A 25,065-nucleotide genomic window follows, 5' to 3' on the forward strand; every position below is an offset into this window, starting at 1 on the left:
AGCACTCTACAAACTGAGGTACATGCCCAGCCCTTGCTGTTCTATATTCTAAATGTACATATTTGTTCTTTGTTTACTTTACTTTATGTATATGAGTACTTTGCCTTCATGTATGTCTATGCACAGTGTATGTGCCTGGTGGAATCCAGAAGAGGACATCAGATCTCCAGGTACTGAAGGTTACAGACAATTGTGAGCTGCCATGTGGGTCCTGGGAATCAAAACAAGGTCTTATGCAAGAACAAGTGCTCTTAACCACTGAGGCATCTCTCCAGATCCTATGTTTTAAAATGTGTGTGTCAAGGGGAAGTGGTACTTTGAGGCAGAAGGATCATGTATTGAAGCTGTCCTGGGCTACATAGTGAGATCCTGTGGGAAAAAAACAAAACAACCCTCAGCAGTGTGGTCTTGGACAAGTCTAAACATCCCTGTACCTCATTTTCTTTTTAAGGCTAATTCTTTTCATTTCTTTTTTTAATGTTTTTATTTGTGTGTGTGTATGGCATGCATATGGAAGTTGGAGTCAATTCTCTTCCTCCTCCATGTCTCAGGGATTGAATTTAAGTAGGCCAGCTGACCAGCCACAGACCTGAGTTAATGCAGTGTTAGGTGTTGAGTATCTGTGATAAATGCTGATGGTGTTACCAGGATTTTGTAAGTGATTTTAAGTCTTAAGAAGTTGAATTGCTTCAACATTCAAATTGTAATAAATGAGCAATGACCTTTTTATTGCCAGATCTACTTGTCTTTTGTGTACTGTCCTTTTTTTTTTTTTTTTAAGATTTATTTATTTATTATGTGTACAGTGTTCTGTCTGCATGTATGCCTGCAGGCCAGAAGAGGGAACCAGATCTCATCATAGATAGTTGTGAGCTACCTACCATGTGGTTGCTGGGAATTGAACTCAGGACCTCTGGAAGAGCAGTCAGTGCTCTTAACCTCTGAGCCATCTCTCCAGCCTTTTGACTGGTGGCATTTTCTACTCTCCACTCTTTTTTGTTTTGTTTTGTATTCTGTGACTACTTTGATATTATTTTTCTCCTGTTTCTTTTATCTCAAGTACTCTTTGTGAATCTTCCTTTTCTCTGTCTAGGAATAGATCATAAGAGTCTTGGCCGGCCAACTTTGGTGGCACAAACTCTTATCCCAAAACTCGGGAGGCTGAGGCAGGCAGACCTCTGTGAGTTCAAGGCCATCCTGGTCTATATAGTGAATTTCAAGACAGCCAGGGCTACATAGAGGAGACTCTGTTGCCCCCCCCCAAAAAAAAGAAAAGGAATTTGTATACATTTTCTTCATGTCTGTATTAAATCATACTGCCCTATTTGAAAACAGTCTGTCTAATACAACTTCACTATGCAACAGCCCTCAACAGCTTTTATGTTTGTTCCATGGAAACTGTTTATTCAGTTTTGTCCCTCTGTAATACTGCCTCAAGCCAATATTTCCTGACATATAAATATTAGCTATTCTTGTAACTAGTACTCACAGCACCAGAAACTATACAGTATTCTCTCTGGTCTATAAGCCCACCACCACCATTTTTCTGATGAACCATCTCTCCCCCCTGCTTGCCTCATCATCGTCACCAGCCAGAAGAAACACAATGACATCTAGGTGTTTTGTGTGTCAGTTTTAACTCTGCTTGGCTCTTGTTGCCCTCTGTGGTGGATCTGCACTACAATTAGCCAACCTGTTTTTCCAGTACATATTCTTACTTACCATGGATTTCTTCACTATTCTACAGAATACCTGAGTCTGTCATGTGATTTCATTGGGTTATATGAACCCTGCTTCTCATGGTGGCCTGAATTCCATCTCAATGATAATTTAACTTGTTACAAACTCTACTTCTCATTCCTCTTTTCCTGAATTTTATACAATACAGAGCATATACAGAGCAAAAGTAATTTAAATTTAAATTCATTTCTGTATTGATCTTAACATTGGTTTCATGTTTCTAATTAAGTTATAAGATCTTTAATAGGATTCAGTTACAGTATCCCCATATCCACTTGGTAAAAAAAAATCACAAGAGCACATGAGAGAGGTGTTAAGGATCAAATCTAGAACCTTGTGCATGGAAAAACGTGCTCCACCACTTGAGCTGCATCTCCTAGTCCTCACAGACTTTTTAGGTGACCCAGGAAAGTAAAGGGTTAAGTAGTACTCAGTGATTAGTACAAATAGCCCTAAGGGACGTAAGTTTAGTGTAGGCATAATTTTATAAAAGTAATTTTAGGACACTTAATTGTTGTTATACTCACAAAGGTCTAGAATATGTGGTTATAGTTGACAATTGTTAATTCTATGACAGTAACGTGCTTAAGGTGTATGAGGAATCTACGAGTGTGTCTAACCTACTAAGTCTTATCGGTGTGTGTACTACTATAGTCATTCAATTGTATCTGTACTTTTATTTGTTTTTGTTTTTTTATAATGTGAGCACTCTACCACTGAGCCATACCATATACCCTTAGCCCCACTTATATCTATAATTAATGGGAAAATTATAGTTTACTTAAGTAAGAAATGTTATTATAGGAAGAACTAAGAAATATAGATTGGCAAAACTTGAAAATTGTCTTTTTTCTTCAGTTGTTGGATTGTCTTCACTATAATTAAAATACAACTCAATGAGTTAAGGCTCCGTTTTGTCCACCAGTGCTCAGGAAGGGAGAAAGGCCTGCTGCAATTTATTTTGAGTAGGTTTTTGAAATAGATTCTCCATATACAGCTTTAGTCGTCCTGGAAATTACTTTGTAGACCAGGCTGGCCTCAAATGTGTGATCTTACTGTGTCTGCTTCCTGAGTGCCGGGATTACAGGTGTGCACCACCAGGCCTGGTCCATTTGTAGGTATTGTTTTGTAAATTCCTTACAACTGTTTATATTCTGCAATCTTCCTATAATTTTCACTATATTAAGATATTGAAAAGAAGCCATATTGTAGTGGGAAAAAAATGTTCAAAGTAAGAATTTAGGATTTCATTTGTTTTGAGATTTTATGATTAGAGCTACTCACTTTTTCTTCCTTTCTTCCTTGCTTTCTTTCATCCATCTATTTATTTATTTATTTATTTATGGTTTTTAGAGACAGGGTTTTTCTGTGTAGTCCTAATTATCCTTAAACTACCTTTATAGACCAGGCTGGCCTTGGACTCAGAGATCCTCCTGCCTCTGCCTCCCAATTGTTGGGACTAAAGGCATGTGCCACCATTGTCCAGCCTAAGCTATTTTTCATAATTAGAATTTGACATTTTTTTTGAAGATCACACTGAGATCATCATTTTTATTAGTTTTTTTTTTTTTTTTTAAGATTAATTTTATTTATCATGTACACAGTGTTCTGTCCACATGTATCCCTGCAGGCCAGAAGAGGGAACCAGATCTCATTCTAGATGGTTGTGAGCCACCATGTGGTTGCTGGGAATTGAACTTAGGGCCTCTGGAAGAACAGCCAGTGTTCTTAACCTCTGAGCCATCTCTCGAATTTGACATCTTTGACCCTCAAACTCACATTAGTCACTTCAGAGTGAAAAAGATCATGAGAACAAGTTGGAAGTATAAATCTGCAATTCTTTCTTTCTTTCTTTTTTCTTTTTCTTTTTTTTCCCGAGACAAGGTTTCTTTGTGTAGCTTTGGAACCTGTCCTGGAACTCACTCTGTAGACCAGGTTAGTCTTTAACTTCCAGAGACCCACCTGCCTCTGCCTCCCAAGTGTTAGGATTGAAGGTGTGCACCACCACTGCTCTGCTTAGATCTACAATTCTTTTATTCATCATTTGTGAACAATTGCCATAAGATTTCCTTACTTGTTTTGCTCAGTACTGTCTAAAAACACACATCTTGACTTGTTCCAAATAGTGAATTTGTGAAAACCCCAACAAAATATATAAACTGTTTGAGATTGTTTTTCCTAGGTATTTTATGATGAAGGATGGGTTCTTGCTATGTAGCCCTTGCCTTGAATTTTGTGATAATTCTGTGTATGTGTGTTTGGTATGTACACATAAATGCAAATTCCATGAGGCCAGATGTGTTAGATTACCATCTGTAATTATTTTACAAATATATAATTATTTTACAGGAGGCTATGAAATGGAATAAGAAGATTAATAAATTTGACTGAGAATTATTTTATCTATCTATCTATTTATTTATTTATTTGGTTTTTTGAGACAGGGTTTCTCTGTGTAGCTTTGCGCCTTTCCTGGATCTCACTCTGTAGACCAGGCTGGCCTTGAACTCACAAAGATCCGCTTGCCTCTACCTCCTGAGTGCTGGGATCAAAGGTGTGCGCCACCACTGCCCAGCCAGAATTTTTATTTTTTAAGGCAAGGTCTCACTGTCTCTGGTTGGGCAGGAACTTGCTTTGTAGACATGTCTCTGACTTCTCACCCTCCCACATACCCCCAGATGCTGGGATAATGGTAATGTGCCACCCAGCTTGTGATTAAGAATAGTTATGAATGTGTAACTATAGGTAAGATGTTTCTCACAACAAGTTTATACTTTTTGATTATTAGTAGGCTTTTTCAGCACATGGGCCTTCCAGATGGTTTACTGTTTAATCGTAAAGCACCTTTTGAAGTAGACATTACTATTCCTATAGTGTAAATGGCAGAGCTGATGCTGGTGATGTTAAATATGATCATAGTCTTTTCATCTTATTACAATGGAAATTTTACTCCCCAAGTGTATTGAGAAGAATTGCTCGATAATTTTAAAGAGTATTTTTAGGAGACTGGAAAAATGATTTAGCAGTTAAAAGCAGTGGCTGCTCTTCCAGAAGGTTTGAGTTGGGTGCCTATCATCCACATGGAGGCTCACAACCATATGTAGTTCCAGGGGATCTCTTTCTTTTGGCTTCTGAGGGTATTGCATACACATGGAGCATAGACATCCATGCCACCAAAATACCTAATGCATAAAAAAATTCTTTTAGAGAACACTTTTAAAATAATGAGATGATTAGGGTGGGGATTTGGCTCCCTTGGTAAAATGCTTGCTTTGCAAGCATAAAGATCTGAGTTTAGGGCTGGAGAAATGGCTCTGTGTTTAAGAATATTTATTGATTTTTGCACAGGACCCAAGTTTGATTCCCAGCACCCACATCAGGCAGCCTGGAACTCCAGTTTTAGGAAACCAATACCTCTGACTTCCTTGGTCATATAAAGAGACAATACATTCACATTCTCTCTCTCTGTCTCTGTCTCTGTCTCTCTGTCTCTCTCTCTCTCTCTGTCTCTCTCTCTCTCTCTCTGTGTGTGTGTGTGTGTGTGTGTGTGTGTGTGTGTGTGTGTGTTTATATTCCCAGTGCCCACATAAAAGCTGAGTACATTATAACATTATATCTGGAACCCTAGGCAGAGACAGGTGATGGATCCCTGGAGCTCATTAACAGCCAGCACAGCCAATCAGTGAGCTCTAAGAACAGGGATCCTGCTTCAAAAACAGGACAAAGGGTCAGTGAGTGCTCAACAGGTAAAGGAATGCTTTGCTTTCAAGCCTGATGATGATCTGAATTTGATCCCTAGGATTCCATTGTTGTGGGATATTGGCACACTGTGTGAAAACATATTGCTGTGATTGGTGTAATAAAAAGTTGAATGGCCAATAGCTAAGAAGAGGTTAGGTGGGACTTCTGGGGACAGAGAGGACTCTGGGAAGAAGAGGGCAGAATCACCAGCCAGACTGTGAGGTAACAGGAATTGCAAGATGACAGAATGTAGGTTAATATAAATAGGTAATATAAATTATAAGAGCTAGTGGGACAAGCAATCCTAAACTAAGACTGAGCATTCATAACTAATAATAAGTCTCTGTGTCATGATTTGGAGGTTTATGGTTCAAGAAAGTAGGGGTGAAAGGAGAGAACAGACTCCCACAAGTTGTCCTCTGATCTCCACATGGATACACACACAAATAAGTTCTCATACACAAAGAAATAATGAGATTATATCTGTTTCTGTGTTTTTGTCAAGATAGGCATACTAGAGGAATTCTTGATATTCATTTGTTGAATTAATGATTGACAGTTGGTGACTATATACTATGTGCCAGAAAATTAACTTTACATTAATCAAAAGTATCTTTTCTGCTTGTATTTGGTATGCTAATACCAATTAAAGAAATGATCAAGTGGCAATGGTGGCGCACGCCTTTAATCCGAGCACTGGGGAGGCAGGGGCAGGTGGATCTCTGAGTTCCAGGACAGTCAGGGCCATACAAAGAAACCCTGTCTCAGGAAAAAGAAAGAAAGAAAGAATTCAGGAAACAGGACTAATTTGTGTACGGGAAACCAAATAAATGATGTATGGACCTTTTGAGGGGGAGAATGCTTTATCGCTGAGTGCTGTGACAACTGTGTTTAACAACTTTGTTTCCATGTTTTTTCATGCTCATAAAATCATAAATGGCTTTTGATTGTTGTTTCACAAAGGTAAATTATGTTACATACAGTACTAACACACCCATTTATCATGGTCTTATGGAAATCTCTCGTAATTAGCTAGTGCAGCTAGTTCATTATATATGGGTGCACAATAACTCATGATGTGAGGCATCATAATTTATTATACTGTTTATATTATGGGCATTTATTTTGGGCTATATGTTTATAATAGCCTTGTACAAATACTTTGTGTAACCTGCTGCTTTTGTTTCTTTGGTGTGGATTTCAGGACTGGAGTTGTTGAGTCTTTTTTCTAATTGAGATAGGCTCTCATGTGTCCCAAGCTGGGTTCAAACTTGCCATGTGGCCAAAGATAGCCTAATTTCTGGTCCTCCTGCCTATACTTCCCAAATGCTGAGGCAACAACACGAGCCACCATATCTGATTTATGTGGTGTTGAAAATCAAACCCAGGGCCTCATACTACTAGTCAATCACTCCACCAACTGAGCTTTGACCAACCTAGGTCTTTTTAGTGTTTTTCTTTTAGTGGCTATTGCCAGTGGTTTTCCATAAAGGGTATGTCTTCCTTTGTCCGCTAGTGTATAACTTTTCCTTGCATGTCCTTGATAGTTTGAATATCTCTTTGTTCTAGTTGTTTTTTTTTTTTTTTTTTTTTTTGAGACAGGGTCTATCTACATAGTCCTGGCTGTCCTGGAACTCACTCTGTAGATCAGGCTGGCCTCAAACTCACAGAGATCCTTTGGTCTCTGCCTCCTGAGTGCTGGGATTAAAGGTGCACACCACCAAGCCCTAATTAATACACTTTTAAAGTTTTACCATTCTTATGAGTATAAATTGATATGTAGGATTTAGTTTATCTTTCTCACTTGGAAGTTTGTACATACTGCCATATGGTTTTTAACTTTGCATCTGTTGGGAGTTGTATATTCATATTCTTGGGTAGTTTCAACAATGAATAATTTAGTTTTTCTGACCAATTGTAAGAACTAAGTAATTCCATCTGCATGTAGGAAGCTGGTGAGTTGAACTTACCCTCTTCACACTCACCTTGAATCCCACTCTCTAGTGATGAGATGGATGCCTCAGGTTTCATGGATGTCTCAAAGAGGGCTTTATGTAGAGGACAGGCAAAAGACCAGGAAGTTGACCCATATTAACACTTAGAACCCGTTCATTGCTTTCCTACCCCAGAGGACAGTTGACACAAGCTTGCCTTATTTATTTATTTACTTATTTTTTAGATTTACTTTTATTATTTTATGTTTATGGGTGTTTTACCTTAATTTATCTGTTCACTGTCTGGATACAGTGTCCATGGAGGACAGAAGGTGTCGGATCCTCTGGCACTAGAGTTCCTATGGGCTGTCATGTGGGTACTAAGACAAGTTCTCTGCAAGAGCAGTAAGTGCCCTTAACTGCAGCCTATATTGGCTTTTAAGAAACAAAAACAAACCTAAACCAAACAGGCAGGCTGAGTCCTCTCTACCAAAGCATGTGTTCTTGGATTCTTGGGAGAGTATTACCAGCACAGCTCCATGAATCCGAAAACAACCCAAGTGTAGCACCAGGAAGAATATAAACCAAACCTGCCATAGCAGGCTCCCAACAACACCACTATTGGAGGAGGAGAATTGGAAAAAAGAGCAGTTCAACACAAGATTCAAAGTGCATTATTGATTGATGTTATCCTGCTTCCAGAAACTATTCATTTGTGAACCAAATACAGCATCAGTAGGAAAGTGAAGTAGAATTGTCAGAGATTTAATTGCCTGGAAAATCTAGCAGAAAAACTTTGTAAATCAAAAAAGTAAAACTAACAGTTTGAGCCTATAACCAGAAGACCTTATGTGTAGAAAGAAAAAGGAACAATGGAAAACAGACTATAATTTCAAAAGAAAAATTTTTGTCATTTTTGTTTTTGCTTTTGTTTTTTGAGACTAGATTTCACTATATAGCCCTGGCTGTCCTGGAACTCAATCTGTAGACCAGGTTGGCCTCGAACTCACAGAGATCCACCTGCCTCTGCCTCACAAGTGCTGGGATTAAAGGTGTGTACCACCTTGCCCAACTCAAAAAGAAAAAATTGTTGAGTGAAAAAAAACTTAAATTTATACATCCACTACCATATTTTAAGTTGGATTTAACACCCATTCTATGAAATAGCCCATACCAGGCAAAGAACCTGAGTAGATGGGTCATGGGCCTTAGGGAAAACCTACTATTAATTATACCGTTGAATGAACATTGCAAATAAAATGATTCCTAATGACACATTGCTATCCACATAGAGCAGAGCATTGTTCAACCTTCATCAGAGAAGCTTCCTCTTACAGTACATGTGAATTAACATAACTGGACAGCTTGAAAAAAGTGGGAGATTTTGGTGTGCTCAGCCCTGAATGGGAAGTCTTTATTTGACCTCTCTCCTCAAAACTCAGGGAGCTAGATGGAAGAAGAGGCAGAAAGGTTATAAGAGCCAGAAGTGCTGAGTGAAGAAAGAACATTTTTCAGACACAACAGGGCAAATGCACATATGTTCTCATAGAGACTGATAGGATACACAGACCTACACAAGCTCAAACATGACAAAATCCCAGCACAGAGGAGGGGACATGGGTACAAAGTCCCATTCCAGGCCAAGAAGATATTTACAAAGGATGGGTGCTGGCAGAGGGAGTAAACCACACTCCAGGGCAAGTCCCATACTCAGGAGTAGTTGGCCAACACAAATCGGGCTCCATCGTCTTTAGTGGCTTTTTTCTTCTGTTTTTAAAAGAGAAAATATTAAGTTCGGTGGGGAGGATATGGGAGGAGTTTGGGGATGGGAAAGAATATGATAGATAGCTAGACATGGTGGCCCACTCCTTTAATCCCAGCCCCCTGAAGGCAGATACAGGTGGATTTCTGTGAGTTCAAAGCTGGCCAGTCTATACAAAGTGTTCCAGGAAATTGGCAATTTAATATAAATTAAAGCTACTTTGAAATTCTAATTCATTCCAGTCAAAATGGCTAACATCAAGAAAAAGATGTATTCACTGGAGCTACATAGTGAGACCTTGTCTCAAAAAGGATAGTATTTTAGGAATATTTTGGACAAACCGGACCAACAGCTCAAAAGCGGGCTTCTCATGTCTGGTATTGGGTTTGTTAGATTGTCCAGGAGACTTCCAAAACATAGGCTATTGTTAAAGACATGTACTTCAGACACAGGGCCCAAAGGTCCCTGAGCTGAATCTAACCAAAACTCCACTTCCCTGAGGACTAGCTTTCATGGTATCAGGTGCCATGCAAGTTTCCAAAAGAGGAAACAACCAGCACTCCTCCCCAGCTGCGATGCCTGTGAAGCACAACTGTGACAAGCATGGCGCAGTAACCGGAAGGGTGCAGTGGCGGCATGCAGATGTTGGCAGTAACTAACAGCTCTCTCATTGGACTTTAGACCTGCTCAACAGTGGGGAATAATGCTTAGTACTGAACACCTAGCCACTACATAGGGCTTGGAGGAGAACGTACAAAATCTACGCTATTAAACCAGAATAATCCCTAACTATATTCTAAAGATTTGTCCATATAACCACAGAGCAGTGTGGTCCTCACCCCTTGTCAAGGGAAATTCTCTTTGCATTGCAGAAAACTACAACCAATCAAATGTTGTCCCAACTGTGCATCTACAACACAACTCCTGGACCTTAGACTCGATTGTGGGAAGGGGGCGAAAAGATTGTAAAGGCCAGAGGAACAGGGTGTTCGCTGTAAAATGTGTCTCCTAGGAATGCCAGAAGCTACACCCATGAAGTCTCACCAACATGACTGTCTAAACATCAGCTGAACAAAGAGTATACCAGTAGATGTGCTAATGTGGACAGGAGAAAGCACAGGAGGCCTCGGCCCTACATAAAGAATTATAGGCAACTAAGGAAGGCTGAGAGCAGGCAGATAATCTTCCCCATGGAAGAGCACACCAATTGGTTATCCAATACCAAATGGTCAGTCCTGAAAACATACAAGCAAGTTTCCTCATACAGATTGAGCAGGCTGTGTTTATGTATTTAGGAATATATGTAATATATGTATGTATGTAACAACAATGAAAAAGAGGCCATGAATTTGAGAGCAAGAAAGGATATATGGGAGGGTTTGGAGCTAGAAAAGGGAAGGGGAGAAATGTTTTATTATAATCTCAAAAAAAAACAAAAACAAAAACCCACAATGTCAGGCAGTGGTGGTGCATGCCTTTGATCCCAGCACTCGGGAGGCAGAGGCAGATAGATCTCTATGAGTTCAAGGCCAGCCTGGTCTACAGAGTGAGTTCCAGGACAGCCAATGCTACACAAAGAAACCCTGTCTCGAAAAAACTAAACAAAAGAAAACAAAAATACACACACACACACACACACATATATATACTGTATGAAATTCTCAAAGAATTACAAGTTTATAGAAAATTACAAGTTTAAAATGCATGTTGTGGTGCACTACACCTTTAATCTCAGCATTTGGGGGGCAGAGGTAAGCAGATCTCTTAAGAGTTTGAGGCCAGCCTGGTATACAGAGCAAGTTCCAGGACAGCCAAGGCTCCCCTGTCTCAAAGAAAAAAAGGAAGGCATGCTTAATTCCAAGCAGAAATTAGTGATAAGAGTAATTGATGGGTAATAAGTGATCATTTGGAAACTAGTTCTTTCTTTCACCATGTGGGTCCCCTGATTGAAAGTTCTGGATCACATGTGGGCAACACTGTATCTGACCTATTTGTTATTTTTGAAGGTAAAATTTGTAAGGTTGGTAAAAAATGGTCAAAGTAGTTAGAAATTCAGAAATAGTGTGTTGATACTCTTAAAAATAGTAACATTAATCCTATGTTTTTCTTTATTTCTCTTCAGATTAAAGCTAAAAATTATGACAAGGTTGAAAAGGTAAGTTCTCTTAAATTTAATTTGAAGTTTAAGAGTTTCTATATGAACAATATGGTAAGTAAATATAGTAAAATAGTTTATTATTGACTCCAGGTAGTAGTTATAGCATAATAATACTTCACTTAGAAGCTTAAGTGTTCCTTAGCTTTCGGGAAATATAAAATAAAGCTACTTTGAAATTCTAATTCATTCCAGTTAAAATGGCTAACACCAAGAAAAAGATGTCAAGAAATCCTGTTGAAAATGAGGAAAGAGAAATGCTTAACCATCAATAGTGGGGTGTAAAGTGGTGCAGCTCTGTGGAAATCAGTATGGGGTGTCTCAGAAGATGAGAAGCAGGAGCTGGGACTGCTGATCAAGCTCCAGCACTGCATAGAAACACACTGGAATGCACACCTGTAATCTCAGCCGAATTTGGGAGGTAGAGACAGTAGAATTCGACAGCCATTTCTAGTACATAGCCTGGGTAACATGAGGCCCTATCTCAAAGATAAATAGCAGCAAGGTGTGGAGTATGCTTTTAATTTCAGCACTAGGGAAGCAGAGGGATATGGGTCTCTGAGTTTGAGGCTAACCTGTTCTGTATAGGACAGCCAGGGATACATAGTGGGACTCAGACTCAGAAACAAATAAATAGCTGTTATGTGGCCCAACTATATCACCCAAAGGACTCTGAGTCCTACTGTAGAGACATTTGCACATCCTTGTTTATTGCTGGACTGTTCACAGCAGAAGAAATGGAACCAGCCTAAATGTCCATCAACAGATACGAATGGATAAAGAAAATACAGTACATATACATAGTGGAATCATTACATTCGCAGGAAAGTGGATGAAACTAGATATCAAATATTTAAAAAAGTAAACCAGATTCATAATGCATTTTTATTTCATGGGGATTCTAGACATGGTTTTTTTTGTTTGTTTGTTTTTGGTGGTGGTGGTGGTATGTGTGTGTGTGTGTGTGTGTGTGTGTGTGTGTGTGTGTGTGTGTGAGAGAGAGAGAGAGAGAGAGAGAACAAACTAGAAAGGGACCAAGAGAGAAGAGGAGATTTAAGGAGAAAAGAAAAACTAGTTACTGGCCATGACAGCAGCAGGAGAGCTACTGGGAGTCAGGGACAAGGGTCAATAAGAGCAAGATGTGAAAATGCCTCGATGAAATTCCTTCCATATGCTAATTTAAACTAATGACAAGTTTAGAAAAGAAAAATACTACATTTGTTTTCTTACATAGTATGGTTCTGGGAAGAAGAAAATGACTTGACAAACTCATAAGCATGATTTTAATTCTCTAAACTGAAAGAAGAGGATGTATTGTATTTACCTTTTTTTTTTTTTTTTGAGCTGAGGATCGAACCTACAGCCTTGTGCTTGCTAGGCAAGCGCTCTACCACTGAGCTAAATCCCCAGCCCGTATTTACCTTTTAAAGAACTTTTTATTTTGTGTGTATAAGTGTTTTGCCTGCGTATGTGTATGTGTGTGTGTGTACATGCACGCATACCACATGCATTCCTGGCTCCCACAGAAGTGGGCATCTGAATCCCAGGATCTAGAGTTACAAACAGTTATACACTGCCATATGGATTTTGGGAATTAAACCTAGGTCTTCAGCCAGTGCTCTTAACCACCGAGCCAACTCTCTGTCCCCTTTATTTGCCTTTTATTTGTAAGAAAGTAATTCTTGGAAAGACCTGTTTTTATTTTTTAATATGCTATTTCACTTATGCAAATATGAAATTGATTTAACTGAATGCTGATACTATTTTCTTACATTTAAAGCTATTTCAAAGATGCCTTATGAAGGTCTTGCACATTGATTTATGGAAGTGTTATCTTTCATACGTCAGAGAAACCAAGGGTAAACTTCCAAGTTACAAGTAAGTGAAAACATGGTCTTAAGAATGCATGTGGAGCTTGATCTGCTTAAGGGGCCCCTGGCAGTAGGGTCAGGATCCATCTCTGGGGCATGACCTGGCTTTTTGGAGCCAAGTACCTATGGTGGGACACCTCGCACAGCCTTGAGGCAGGAGGAAAGGCTTGGACCTGCCTCTACTGAATGTGCTGATTCCCCATGGGAGGCCTTACCTTCTTGTAGAAGGGAATGGGAGTTGGGGGGAAGGCTGTAGGGGCAGGAGGAGGGAATAGGGGGATCCGTGATTGGTATGTAAAATGAATAAAAATTTTCCTAATAAAAAAATGCATATTGAGACTGGGCAGTGGTGGTACACACCTTTAATCCTAGCACTCAGGAGGCAGAGGCAGGTGTATCTCTCTGAGTTCAAGGCCAGCCTGATCTACAGATTGAGTTTTAGGACAGCCAGGGCTAAACAAAGAAACCCTCTGTGTGGTGTGTGTGTGTGTGTGTGTGTGTGTGTGTGTGTGTGTGTGTGTGTGTGTGTGTGTGTTGGGGGTTGTATGTGTCTCTAGACACACAGTCATTTTTACATGACTCATACTATCTCTTGTCTCTGAGCTACAGGTGGGAAGAAACCTAAGTATTTGAAAAGTCAGAATTCTCCAAGAAATGAGGAAAAGTACTTAAAGAAAGCCATTGGCATTTATCTTCTGCTTGAGAACTAATTCATCCAAATGTGTCTATATTGAAACACTATGTATTTGCAGCACCATAGCACTTTCGACAGGCTTGTCAAACTTTTTCAAAAAGCTTCTTAATGCTTGTCTCAGCACCATGCTTGGCAAGTTATATGGTACAAGTTGTATTTGCCACTGTAGATGTCCAAGGTAGGCTGGAGAGATGGCTCAGTGGTTAAGAGCATTGGTTGCTCTTCTAGAGGTTCTGAGTTCAAAACCACCACATGTTGGCTCACAACCATCTATAATAAGATCTGGCGCCTTCTTCTGGCATGCAGGCAGAACACTGTCTACATAATAAATAAATCTTAAAAAAAAGAAAGAAAGATGTCCTAGGCAGCTACTTGGTAGTTAATTCCCAACTATGACTTATACCTACCTATCTTCACTGACTCTAACTTGGATGTTCTCTGATGCATTTTGATAACAGTTTAGGTTTTAGTTTTAGTTTTTGATTTTTTTTTTTTTTTCAGACAAGGTCTGTATTTGTAGCTCAGAATAGTATGGGGTATACTACATAGCCCAGGCTGGCCTTGAACTGAGGGTAGTGCTCCTGCCTCAGCTTCCTGAGTCAACAGCTTCTTGGGATAACAGGCATGAGCCACCATACCCAGCTGATAACAATTTTTTAAAAATATCTTTCATATTCATTTCAGAGAAAAAATGGCTCAAGCTTATGACTTTGCGCTGGATAAAATTGGAATGGAAATTATGTCCTATCAGGTAGAGTTCAGATTTTTAAATATATACACAGGGGCTGGGAATATAGCTCAGTGGTAGAGTACTTACCCTGTATGCATGCGACCTGGGCATATGCTTAAATGTGAAATATCAAGAAAGATTAATGTTTGTTTTATTTCTTAGATTTGGGTGGATTACATCAATTTTCTAAAAGGCGTGTAAGTATTGCCTTAATTTTTAATATATAAACAATTGATTTAGCTATAATACATTAATAGTATTTCTTATCCAACTTCAGGGAAGCTGTAGGATCTTATGCAGAAAATCAGAGAATAACTGCTGTCCGAAGAGTTTATCAACGAGGTTGTGTTAATCCAATGATCAACATTGAGCAACTCTGGAGAGACTACAACAAGTATGAAGAGGTAAATTAGTAAGCCAGAGTTTATTACAGACTGGACATTTGAATTGTTACCTATTTGAAACTTAGGGAGTGTAGCCTTCTAGTGTCCGGTGCCTGGATGTTAGTGTTACACAGAGTCTCCTGCTGCTATTGGTGTTTGATTGCTGCACCATGGATTAAACCCTAAGCTTTATGCAAATGAGGGACATGCCCTACCATGGAACTATATACTCCTGGACACATTGTTTATGTTGATTCCAATAAAGGAACTTATGTTTTCATAGTACTGCAGTAACATTAATGTGTAAGTATCTCGGTGATATGTTGGCTTCAAATCCTTTTGATTGCTACCCAAGAATGGTATGGCTGCGTCATAGTAGGTCTTTTTGTAGCCTTTTAAAGAAATCTCTGTATTGACATTTGAATTAATTTATGTTCCCACTAGTAGTATATAATTGTTCCTTTTGTCCACATCCTTAACAGCATTTATTACTTGTTTGCTTAATGACTGCTTTGACTAGGTACGTTAGAATCTCATGATGTCATGACTATAAAAATTCCTAGGTTGGAATCTAGAGAGATGCCCCAGCAGTTGAGAGCCATGGATGCTCTTCCAGAGGACCCAGGTTCCATCCCCAGCACCCACACTGGCTTACAACTATCTATAACTCCAGTTCCAGAGAATCCAGCTCTCTTTAGTGGCTTCCATGGGCACCAGCCATGCACTGATGCACGGGCATAACGTAGGCAAAACAACAGTATGCTTTTTTTTTTTTTAAGAGAGACAGACAGAGAGACAGAGAGACAAATTCTTGGCCAGTAAGATAGTTCAGCAGGTAAAAGTACTTGCTGCCATGCCTAATGGCCTGAGTTCAACACTCAGAATCTACAATGTAAAAGGAGAAACCCACTGCTGCAAGCTGTCCTCTGACCTCCATGCATGTGCTATAGTATGTATACCCACCCACCCCACCCACCCACCCATCCACCCATCCACCCCATCCACCCACCCACCCATCCATCCATTCACACCAAAGAAATAAAGTAAAAAGATTTCCAGTAATAGGATTGTACGGCCCACTCCCAATAGACACAGTAGATATTGTTGTGGGGGTGAAGGAACACATGTCCTGATGGATCTGTAGAGGTCAGAGGACAACTTAGTAGAGTCACTTCTGTCCACTTTTACCTGGGTTCTAGGGATGGAACTCAGGTCACAGGTTTGTATGGCAAGTGATTTTACCTACCAAACCATCTTGTGTGCTAGTCTACTTAACTTTTTTTTCCCTAGGCTGGGTTTGTAGTTTAGTGGTAGAGTGTTTGTCTAGTTACCTAGCTTGCAGGAGGCTATGCGTTTAGTCTGCCAAACTGTTTGTTATTTTGTTTTGGTCTTTTGGGGTTGTTTGTTTGTTTTTGAGACAGGGTTTCTTTGTGTAGATTTGATGCTGTCCTGGAACTCGCTCTGTAGACCAGGCTAGCCTCGAACTCACAGATCCACCTGGCTCTGCCTCCTGAGTGCTGGGATTAAAGGTGTATGCCACCACTGCCTGGCATGCAAAACTGTTTTTAAAAAAAGAAAAGAAAAGAAAAAGCAATTAATAACAATAATTTTTCTCTTCAGGGTATCAATATTCATTTAGCTAAAAAAATGATTGAAGATCGAAGTAGAGACTACATGAATGCTAGACGGGTAGCAAAGGTATGAAATTCTATCAGGCTACTTAACTTAATGTTGTTGACTCATTCAAATAATTATTAAAGCTTTCCTAGCTGATGTTGCTCTTGGTATTTTCAATTTTGTTTTTTTGGATACAAGATCTGTAGCAATGGCTGTCATGGAACTCATTAAGCAAACCAGCCTGGCCTCATACTTTTAGAGATCAATTTGCTTCTGTCTCTTGAGTGTTGTGATCAAAGGCCTGGCACAATGACATACTTGAATTGAAATAGTTCTTTAAGTTATGTTGAATGACAAATATAAGTTGGATTTAGAAGAAATGTTTTTCCTTTTTTTCGTTTTGTTTGTTGTTGGTGGTGTTGGGGTGTGTGTGTGTGTGTGTGTGTGTGTGTGTGTGTGTGTGTGTGTGTGTGTGTGTTGTGTGTGTGTTTGTTTACTGGGCATCGCCTAACCCAATGAGTCTGTGGATGTTACTGGGCATCACTAACCCAGTGTGTGTATTTGTTATGGGGCATCATCTAACCTGGGAATTGACACACATTAGGAAGTGTTCTACTAAGGAGTTACATCCCAGTCCAAAAAGTATTTGTTTTTTCCTGTTTGTTTTTTTAAATAGAGCCTTGCTATGTAGTGCTGACTGGCCTGATACTTTATAGCTGAGCTACCCTTGAACTAATGACACTCTTCCTGTGTCTTCTCAATTAACAAAGTGATATTAGGTGTAGGAGAGTAAACATTTTAAACGAAGTATTTCAGGTTGATTAACTTGCTCCCCATATATCTGAGTTGTTCTAGGCTCATCAAAAATTTCTAAATGTTTGCTTAGGAATATGAGACAGTAATGAAAGGCTTGGACCGCAATGCTCCTTCAGTTCCTCCTCAGAATACTCCTCAAGAAGCTCAGCAAGTAGACATGTGGAAGAAGTACATCCAGTGGGAGAAGAGTAACCCTCTTCGTACAGAGGACCAGACCCTTATAACGAAAAGAGGTAACAAGAGTAACCCTCATGGGACTCCAACTACATGTATCTTGGACTGTTTGATACTAACCTCATGGATTGCCTCAAGCTATCTGCTCCTGCTTCTCCCACCCACCACTCCAGGCTCTTACTCTGCAGGTTAGGTTGGCTTCAAGCTCGATATGTAGCCTCGGCTGACCTCCAGCTTGTGATCTTCCTCTTAGCTTCCTGAGTCACAGGAATGTGCTGCCATGCCCAGATGAGGCTTTGTCTCTTACTCCCAAATCTTTTCTTATCCACTTGTGGATTTTCATTCATTATCTCATGTTTACGTACCCCTTGTTTGATTATATCCAATCTGCTGGTGAGCTAATACAGCAAATGGTTCATTTTATATTCTGTACTTTTTAGTTCTATCAATTCCATTTAAAATTCTTTTTATAATTTTAATTTCACTGTTGAGATTCATGTGTTGCAGTGTATTTGTGTATGTGTGCATTTTTATTTTTAATTGTATGTGTGTATGGATGTTTTGACTGCATGAATGTCTTATGTACCACTTACATGCCTGGTGCCCAAAGCGACCTGAAGAGGCCATTGGATCCTCTGGAATTGGAGTTATAGATAGTTGTGAGCTACCATGTGGGTGTTGGAAATCAAACCCAGGTTGTCTGTGAGAACAAGTGCTCTTGTCTGCTGAGCCATCTCTTCAACCCCTGTAATGTGTCCTCTTGAGATTTATGAATGTGACGATTACAATAGCTATAAAGCAGCCCTCACTGACTAACTCCTGCAGATAGTGAGCCGCCATGGATTGGTTTCCTTTGACTGTTGACTCTTGCTCACATTTTCATGTTTTGTTACCTGTATAAAAAACAGCTAAATTTTTTCCTTTAAATATTTTATAAATGTACAATTATAAAGCCTGGATTCTTTTGTCTTCTCTGAAGAATACTGAGTTTTATTTAATAGGAAGTTTAATTACTTATTGTCCATTTGGACTTTGTATAATACGAATTTCTCCATTGCCTCTGGCCCATTCTGCTTTGATTTCTGCTTTATTCGGAAGAACAATTTTTTTTTTAATCTTTTTTTTTTTTTTGTAAAGATGTATTTATTTATTATGTATACAATGTTCTGCCTGTATGTATCCCTGCAGGCCAGAAGGGGCACCAGATCTCATTACAGATGACTGAGCCACCATGTGGTTGCTGAGAATTGAACTCAGGACCTCTGGAAGAACAGCCAGTGCTCTTAACCTCTGAGCCATCTCTCCAGCCCATGAAGAACAATTTAATATTCTGTTTTTTATTATTTTGGGGCAGGTGCTTTATCTCATTTTACTTACATATGTATACAAAACATACACACATAGACACACACATGGAGATAGAGAAGTAGCAGGGATTGAACCCTAGGCTTTGTGGATTTGTGCGTGCTAAGCATATGCTCTATCACAGAGATATAACTTCTGTCTTCAGTTTACAATTTTTAATTTCAGAAGAGTTAGACTCACATAAATTACTCTTACTACTGGATTGGAATTTCACTGAATTCTTCAATCTTGTAGGCTCACTCACATGCAGGACTTTATAAATACTATTTCTTTGCCTACATCTATTTTGGGGCACTGGGGATCAAACCCAGAACCACATGCATGGCAGATAATAACTTTACCACTGAGTCACATCCTTGGCAACCTGTACCCACTCTTCCCTCTGACCCACTTACTTCTCATTGACCAGCTTCTCCCCCTTTGGACTCCAGATGCCAGTCACTCAATGAAGTTACTTAGGCTTTCTTTCTTCGTGTGTGTGTGTGTGTGTGTGTGTGTGTGTGTGTGTGTGTGTGTACGTATGTGTATGTGTGTCTGGTGGTCAGAGGCCTTTGCTTTCTTAATAACCATCCTCTGTGTAGATTACATCCTTCTTAAATGTTGGAAGTCTTGTTCACTTTTGCACTGATGGTGCCTTTCTCTTTTTCCAGCATATAGCTGTCCCAGTAGATAGTAACCTGTTGAATATTGGACAGTTCAGCCTCTGGATGATGGCATCAGAGGTTACTGTTTTATTTTGAATTGTCACTAATTGGTAAAGACCATGTCTGTGTCTTAATAATCTCATGTGTGTTTGTGGTGATACCGTTGTTAGTGCTGTTTATCTTAATTGAGTGTTCTGTACTTGTCTTCCCTTAGTCATGTTTGCTTATGAACAATGCCTGCTTGTGCTGGGCCATCACCCTGATATCTGGTACGAAGCTGCCCAGTATCTGGAGCAGTCAAGTAAGCTGCTTGCAGAAAAGGGGGTACGTATCCTTCCCTGTCCTCTTTTACCTTTTGTGACTTTGCCCTAGCAGTAAGATCTACTGAAAAATATAACACCAATTTTAGTAATAAAGTATAAGTATTATCTAGGTTTAATCACACACACCTACACATACAGCGACACATACATTAAATGGTAGAAGGGGAGCTATTAGGAGGTGGGGAGGACAGCCTAGACAAGGTAGTGGGTATAGTCTCAGGAAAGTACAGTGACACGTGTGTCTATATGAAAATACAGTGTAAAGTCACAGTTGCTGGAGTGCACAACTGGGTGGTAGAGGTCCCTGGGCTCGAGCCCTAGAAACTCTTCCTGCCTAGAGCAGGAAGAAATCCTTGGTAATTCTTTCTTAAATGCAAGTGTGTATTTGTTTTATTAGTAAGTACCTTATAAAATGGATACTGTCTCATTTTTACTCTTTGAACTACATTAAAGTTGTTGTGGATGTGCTTCTTTTTTCCTCTTAGGATATGAACAATGCCAAATTATTTAGTGATGAAGCTGCTAATATATACGAAAGAGCCATAAGCACTTTATTAAAGAAGAACATGCTCCTTTATTTTGCATATGCAGATTATGAAGAGGTGAGAAGAGTCCAAAGGGGTGTGTGTGTGTGTGTGTGTGTGTGTGTGTGTGTGTGTGTGTGTGTCCCATGCTGGCCTCAAACTCAAACTTGTACTTTTCCCTGAGCCTGCTAATGAATACTGGGATTACATCTGGTGTTTACAATTTTACTACAGGATTAAGGTTTTTGTTTGTTTGTTTGTTTGTTTGGGGCTTTTTGATTTTGTTTTTCTGGCAGCGTCTTTGTTTTTGTAGCCAGAGATGATAACAATAAACAGTTTTTAGTGCTCAAGTTCATAAAAGTTTATGTGCAGTATAGGTGCCATCGTGTGTGTGTTGTGGGACAGGAGTATAGTTTTCGGGCTCCTTAAAGCTCAGATCTGCTGTTTGTGAGTATAGATTTACATTAACTTCTCTGCCCACCTTAGAGTCGCATGAAGTATGAGAAGGTTCACAGTATATATAACAGACTTCTGGCAATTGAGGATATTGACCCCACCTTGGTGAGTAACCTTCCAAGTCTGTCTTTCCTACCATCATACTCTGACTTCATACAACAAAAATTTAATTCATACACAATAAGATTCATTGTTCTTATGTCTTAGTAGATCAAAACACTGCTGGGCATGATGGCTCACACTTGTAATCTCAGTATTTGGGAAGTGGAGACAGAAGGATCAGGAGTTCTAGGTTATCTTTGACTATATAGTGAGTTTAAGGATAACCTGCACTTTATAAGATTCTGCCCCAAAAACCAAATAAAGAAACAGAGCACTTCCATCACCCCTGAAAAATACCCTTCTATGTCCCAGTTCCTAAAAGTTGGTGAGCTCTACTCTATTGGTTTGGGTTTTTTGTTTTGTTTCTGGTTTTTTTTTTTTTTTTGGTGGGGGGGGTTTGTTTGAGACAAGGTTTCTCTGTGTAATAGCCTTAGCTGTCCTGGAACTCACTTTGTAGACCAGGCTGGCCTCAAACTAGAAGAGATCCCCTTGCCTCTGCCTCCCAAATGCTGGGATCAAAGGTGTCCGACACCACTGCCTGGCTCTTTTTTTTACTGCATCAGTGTGAAATAGCTAAAGAAAGGTCTTTCTATAACTATAATGAGAAATCCATGGAGTCTGTTTAAAGGGCAAAGGATTTATTAGGGGAAAACTCACGTACAGAACAGAATTGATATAGGTTCTGGAACGCTGTTCCGGCTGCCTGGATCAGTCCAGCATTCAAGTACCACGATGGAGCCAAGAGAGAGATGCTTACATGCATCCCCGGTCTTAAGGGTCAGAGAGGCCATGCCCCAGGGGCATGTAAGGTCATGGGCAGGTGGAACAGTTACGTGCTACATCTGTAGGGGCAGTGCTTCAAGGTCATAGACAGAATAGCTACCCACTACATATAACACTCAATGGTCATATTTTTTAATCTTTTCAAACAAGCATACAAAGTAAGGGTTTCACTGTGGCATTTTCATGCATACTTTATTTTTGCCACTCCCCTATTTCATCTCCTTTTCCCCCTTAGCTGGTGCCTTTCCAATCCCAGCAGCCTTCTGCTTTCATATCACATAGATCCTATTTCTTATACCTTCTCCTGTCTCTTTTCTCATGGGTGAGTTTATAGTTTCATGGGCCATCTGTGGTAGTTGGAATGTCATTGGCTATAATTATCTCATAGGGAGTGGCACTATTAGGAGGTGGGGCTTTGTTGGAGTGGGTATGGCCTTGTTAGAGGAAGTGTGTCACTGTGGGAGAGGGCTTTGAGGTTTCTTATGCTCAGGATACCACCCAGTGTCTCAGTTCACTTCCTGTTGCCTGCAAGATATAGGACTCTCAGCTACCTCTCCGGTACCATATCTGCTTGTCTGCCACCATGCTTCCTACCAGGATGATAATGGACTAAACCTCTGAAACTATAAGCGAGCAACCCCAATTAAATGTTGAGGTTTTTTTGTTTGTTTGTTTGTTTTCATAAGAGTTGCCATGGTCATGGTGTGTCTTCACAGCAATAAAAACCCTTAATTTAAGACACCATCTCTCCTATATATACATATGTATACATGTATATAAAATCAAAGTTTAGGATCTACATGTGAGAGAAGACATGTGGAATTTGTCTTTTAGTCTGGCTTATTTTGCTTAAGATAATACTTTTCAGTTCCATCCATTTTCTTGAAGATGTCACAATTATATTTTTATTTATGGCTGAATAAAATTCCATTATGTATATATACCATCATTTTTTTTTTTTCTTTTTGGCTTTGGGGAGTGGAGATGTTGTGATAGAGTCTAATGCAGCCTAGGTTGTTAAGCTCATTGTGTGGCTGAGGATAGACCTGAACTACTAATCCTCTTGTCTCTACTTTCTGAATGCCTAGGAGTACAACTGTGTGGATTATACCATATTTCTTTCATTTATTCACCTGTTGATGGAAATCTGGGGTAGTTCTATTCCCTTCTATTGTGACTAGAGTAACAGTAACATGGATGCGCATTTATCTCTGTGGTAGGACTTAGAGTCTTTGGGGTATATGTCAGGAGTAGACTAGCTAGGTAATATAGTATTCTAATCTTAGTTTGTGAGAAGCTGCCATTCGGTTTCCATAGTAACTGTACTCCATTACACTCCCATGCGCAGTTGTGAGAGTGTCTCTTCCCCACATTCCCATGCGCAGTTGTTGTCTTCTGTTTACTTGGTGTTGGTGGTAGACTTGCCATCTGGAGGGACATGTAATCTCCAAGGAGCTTCTATTTCCATTTTCCTGATGGCTAAGGATGGTTTGATACTTGTGAGAAAAAAAATAATCATTTGGGTTTCTCCTTTTAAGAACTTCATATTCAGTTCATTGATTTAATATAGATTGTTGTTTTCTATATTCCATTGATTGTTTGGAAGACAATCAATTGTTGGGGAAGTGTTTAATTGTGCAGTTATTTATATAGTCTAAATATTGGCCCTTGTCTGAAGTATAGCTAGCTAGAAAAGACAGCTTATTAATTTCATATCATCCCATCTGTCAGTTTTGGAGTTATTTTCTGTGCTATTACAGTCCTTTTTAATTAGATCATGCCTGTACCACACCTTGAATTACTGTCCTTATGTTTTCTTATGGCAGTTTCAATTGAGGCCTTGTATTAAGGTGTTATTGCTCTAGTTGGTGTGAACCTGGGAGAGAGGAGCCTAATAATGAGGTGAACTAAAGTCCCATGAAACAGCCAACTTAGTGAGAGCATAAGACAATTTATTGGTATACCCTCAATTCTGGGGGTATTCTGAGGGTTAAGTAAGCTCATCTGAGCAAAGTTCACCCGAGTTCAGGCTGTACACAGTCATGAAGACACCCATGCTTGGAAATGCCATCTGAGTAAGTACAGGAAATGATGCGCAAACCCACTCCTGTCTGCCACACCTGAAAGGGCCACAAAAGCGCATCCCAAGAGCAAGAGGCCACAGACTCTTGTCTTTTTTCTTGGAATTTTCTCACAAGCTCTCAGAATTTTCCTCACATAGCTTCCTTCATGGACCCTGTCCCAACATTAAGGTATTGGAATTTTTATGGCAATTGTGTTGAATCTGTAGATTGCTTTCAGTAATACCATTATCTGCACATCATCATTCTGCCTATCCATGAACATACACATTTATCCATCTTCTCATGTCTCTTCAATGTAGTGCATCAATATTTATAAAAGCTTTCTTTGTACAAGTCTTTCACCAACTTGGTTAAGTTTCTTCCTAAGTATTTTGTGTTGTTTTTTTAAAAAGTGATTGTGAATGAGCTATTTTTTCCTAATCTCTTCGCTAGTTTTTTTGTTAGCATACAGATTTTTATGTTGGTTTTTGTATCCTGATAGTTTGCTGAAAATATTTATCAGAGCCAACAGTTTTCTGATGGAATAGCTTTTAAATACAGTTTTGCCTCATTGGCAAGTAGGGAATAATTTCTTTGTTGTTGTTGTTTATTTTGAGGGTCTTACTATGTGTTCCTGGCTATCCTGGAACTGGACTAGGCTGGCCTAGAACTCACCTGCCTCTGCATCCCTAGTGCTGGGATTAAAGGCATGTGCCACCACGCCCAGCAAGTAAGGGATGATTTTACTTTTCCATTTTTAAATCTATTTCTTTTGTTTGTATTCCTGCTCTAGCTAAGACTTCAGGTACTATATTGACTGATCATTGGAGAAAGTGAGTACTAAGTCTTGTTCCAGAATTTAGAGACAATCCTTCTTCTCCCTCTTTCTGATAATGTGGGTGCTAAGTTTCTTGTATATAGTCATTATATTGAGATATGTGCATTCTACTCCTACTTTCTTCAGGGTTTTTATCATGAAGGAAGTTTAACCTTGTCGAAGGCTTTTCTGTATTGATATAATCACATTCTTTTTGTCCTTAAATCTATTTAGGTGCTGGATTACACTTATTGATTGACATGTGTTGAACCAAGCTTTCATCTCTAGAATGAAGCCAACTTGATCATTGTGTATGATCTTTTTATGTGTTCTTGAATTTGATTTGCAAGAATTTTATTGAGAATTTTTAT

At 39.4% G+C, this 25,065-nt stretch overlaps 1 protein-coding gene across 2 annotated transcripts in view; it reads left to right on the forward strand.

Moving 5' to 3' along the window:
* Cstf3 (cleavage stimulation factor subunit 3) overlaps positions 1-25,065 on the forward strand; it is an 86,954-nt gene that overhangs the window by 49,425 nt on the left and 12,464 nt on the right. For both annotated transcript variants that reach the window (XM_036183737.1, XM_036183738.1), the window contains exons 4-13: positions 11,300-11,332; positions 13,113-13,210; positions 14,582-14,648; positions 14,790-14,824; positions 14,905-15,031; positions 16,631-16,708; positions 17,514-17,676; positions 19,841-19,950; positions 20,435-20,551; positions 20,960-21,034. In XM_036183737.1, coding sequence (XP_036039630.1) covers positions 11,300-11,332; positions 13,113-13,210; positions 14,582-14,648; positions 14,790-14,824; positions 14,905-15,031; positions 16,631-16,708; positions 17,514-17,676; positions 19,841-19,950; positions 20,435-20,551; positions 20,960-21,034 — 903 coding nt within the window. The remainder of the gene's footprint in view (positions 1-11,299; positions 11,333-13,112; positions 13,211-14,581; positions 14,649-14,789; positions 14,825-14,904; positions 15,032-16,630; positions 16,709-17,513; positions 17,677-19,840; positions 19,951-20,434; positions 20,552-20,959; positions 21,035-25,065) is intronic.

The sequence above is a fragment of the Onychomys torridus genome, chromosome 4, assembly GCF_903995425.1.
Source record: "Onychomys torridus chromosome 4, mOncTor1.1, whole genome shotgun sequence".
Lineage (NCBI taxonomy): Eukaryota > Metazoa > Chordata > Mammalia > Rodentia > Cricetidae > Onychomys > Onychomys torridus.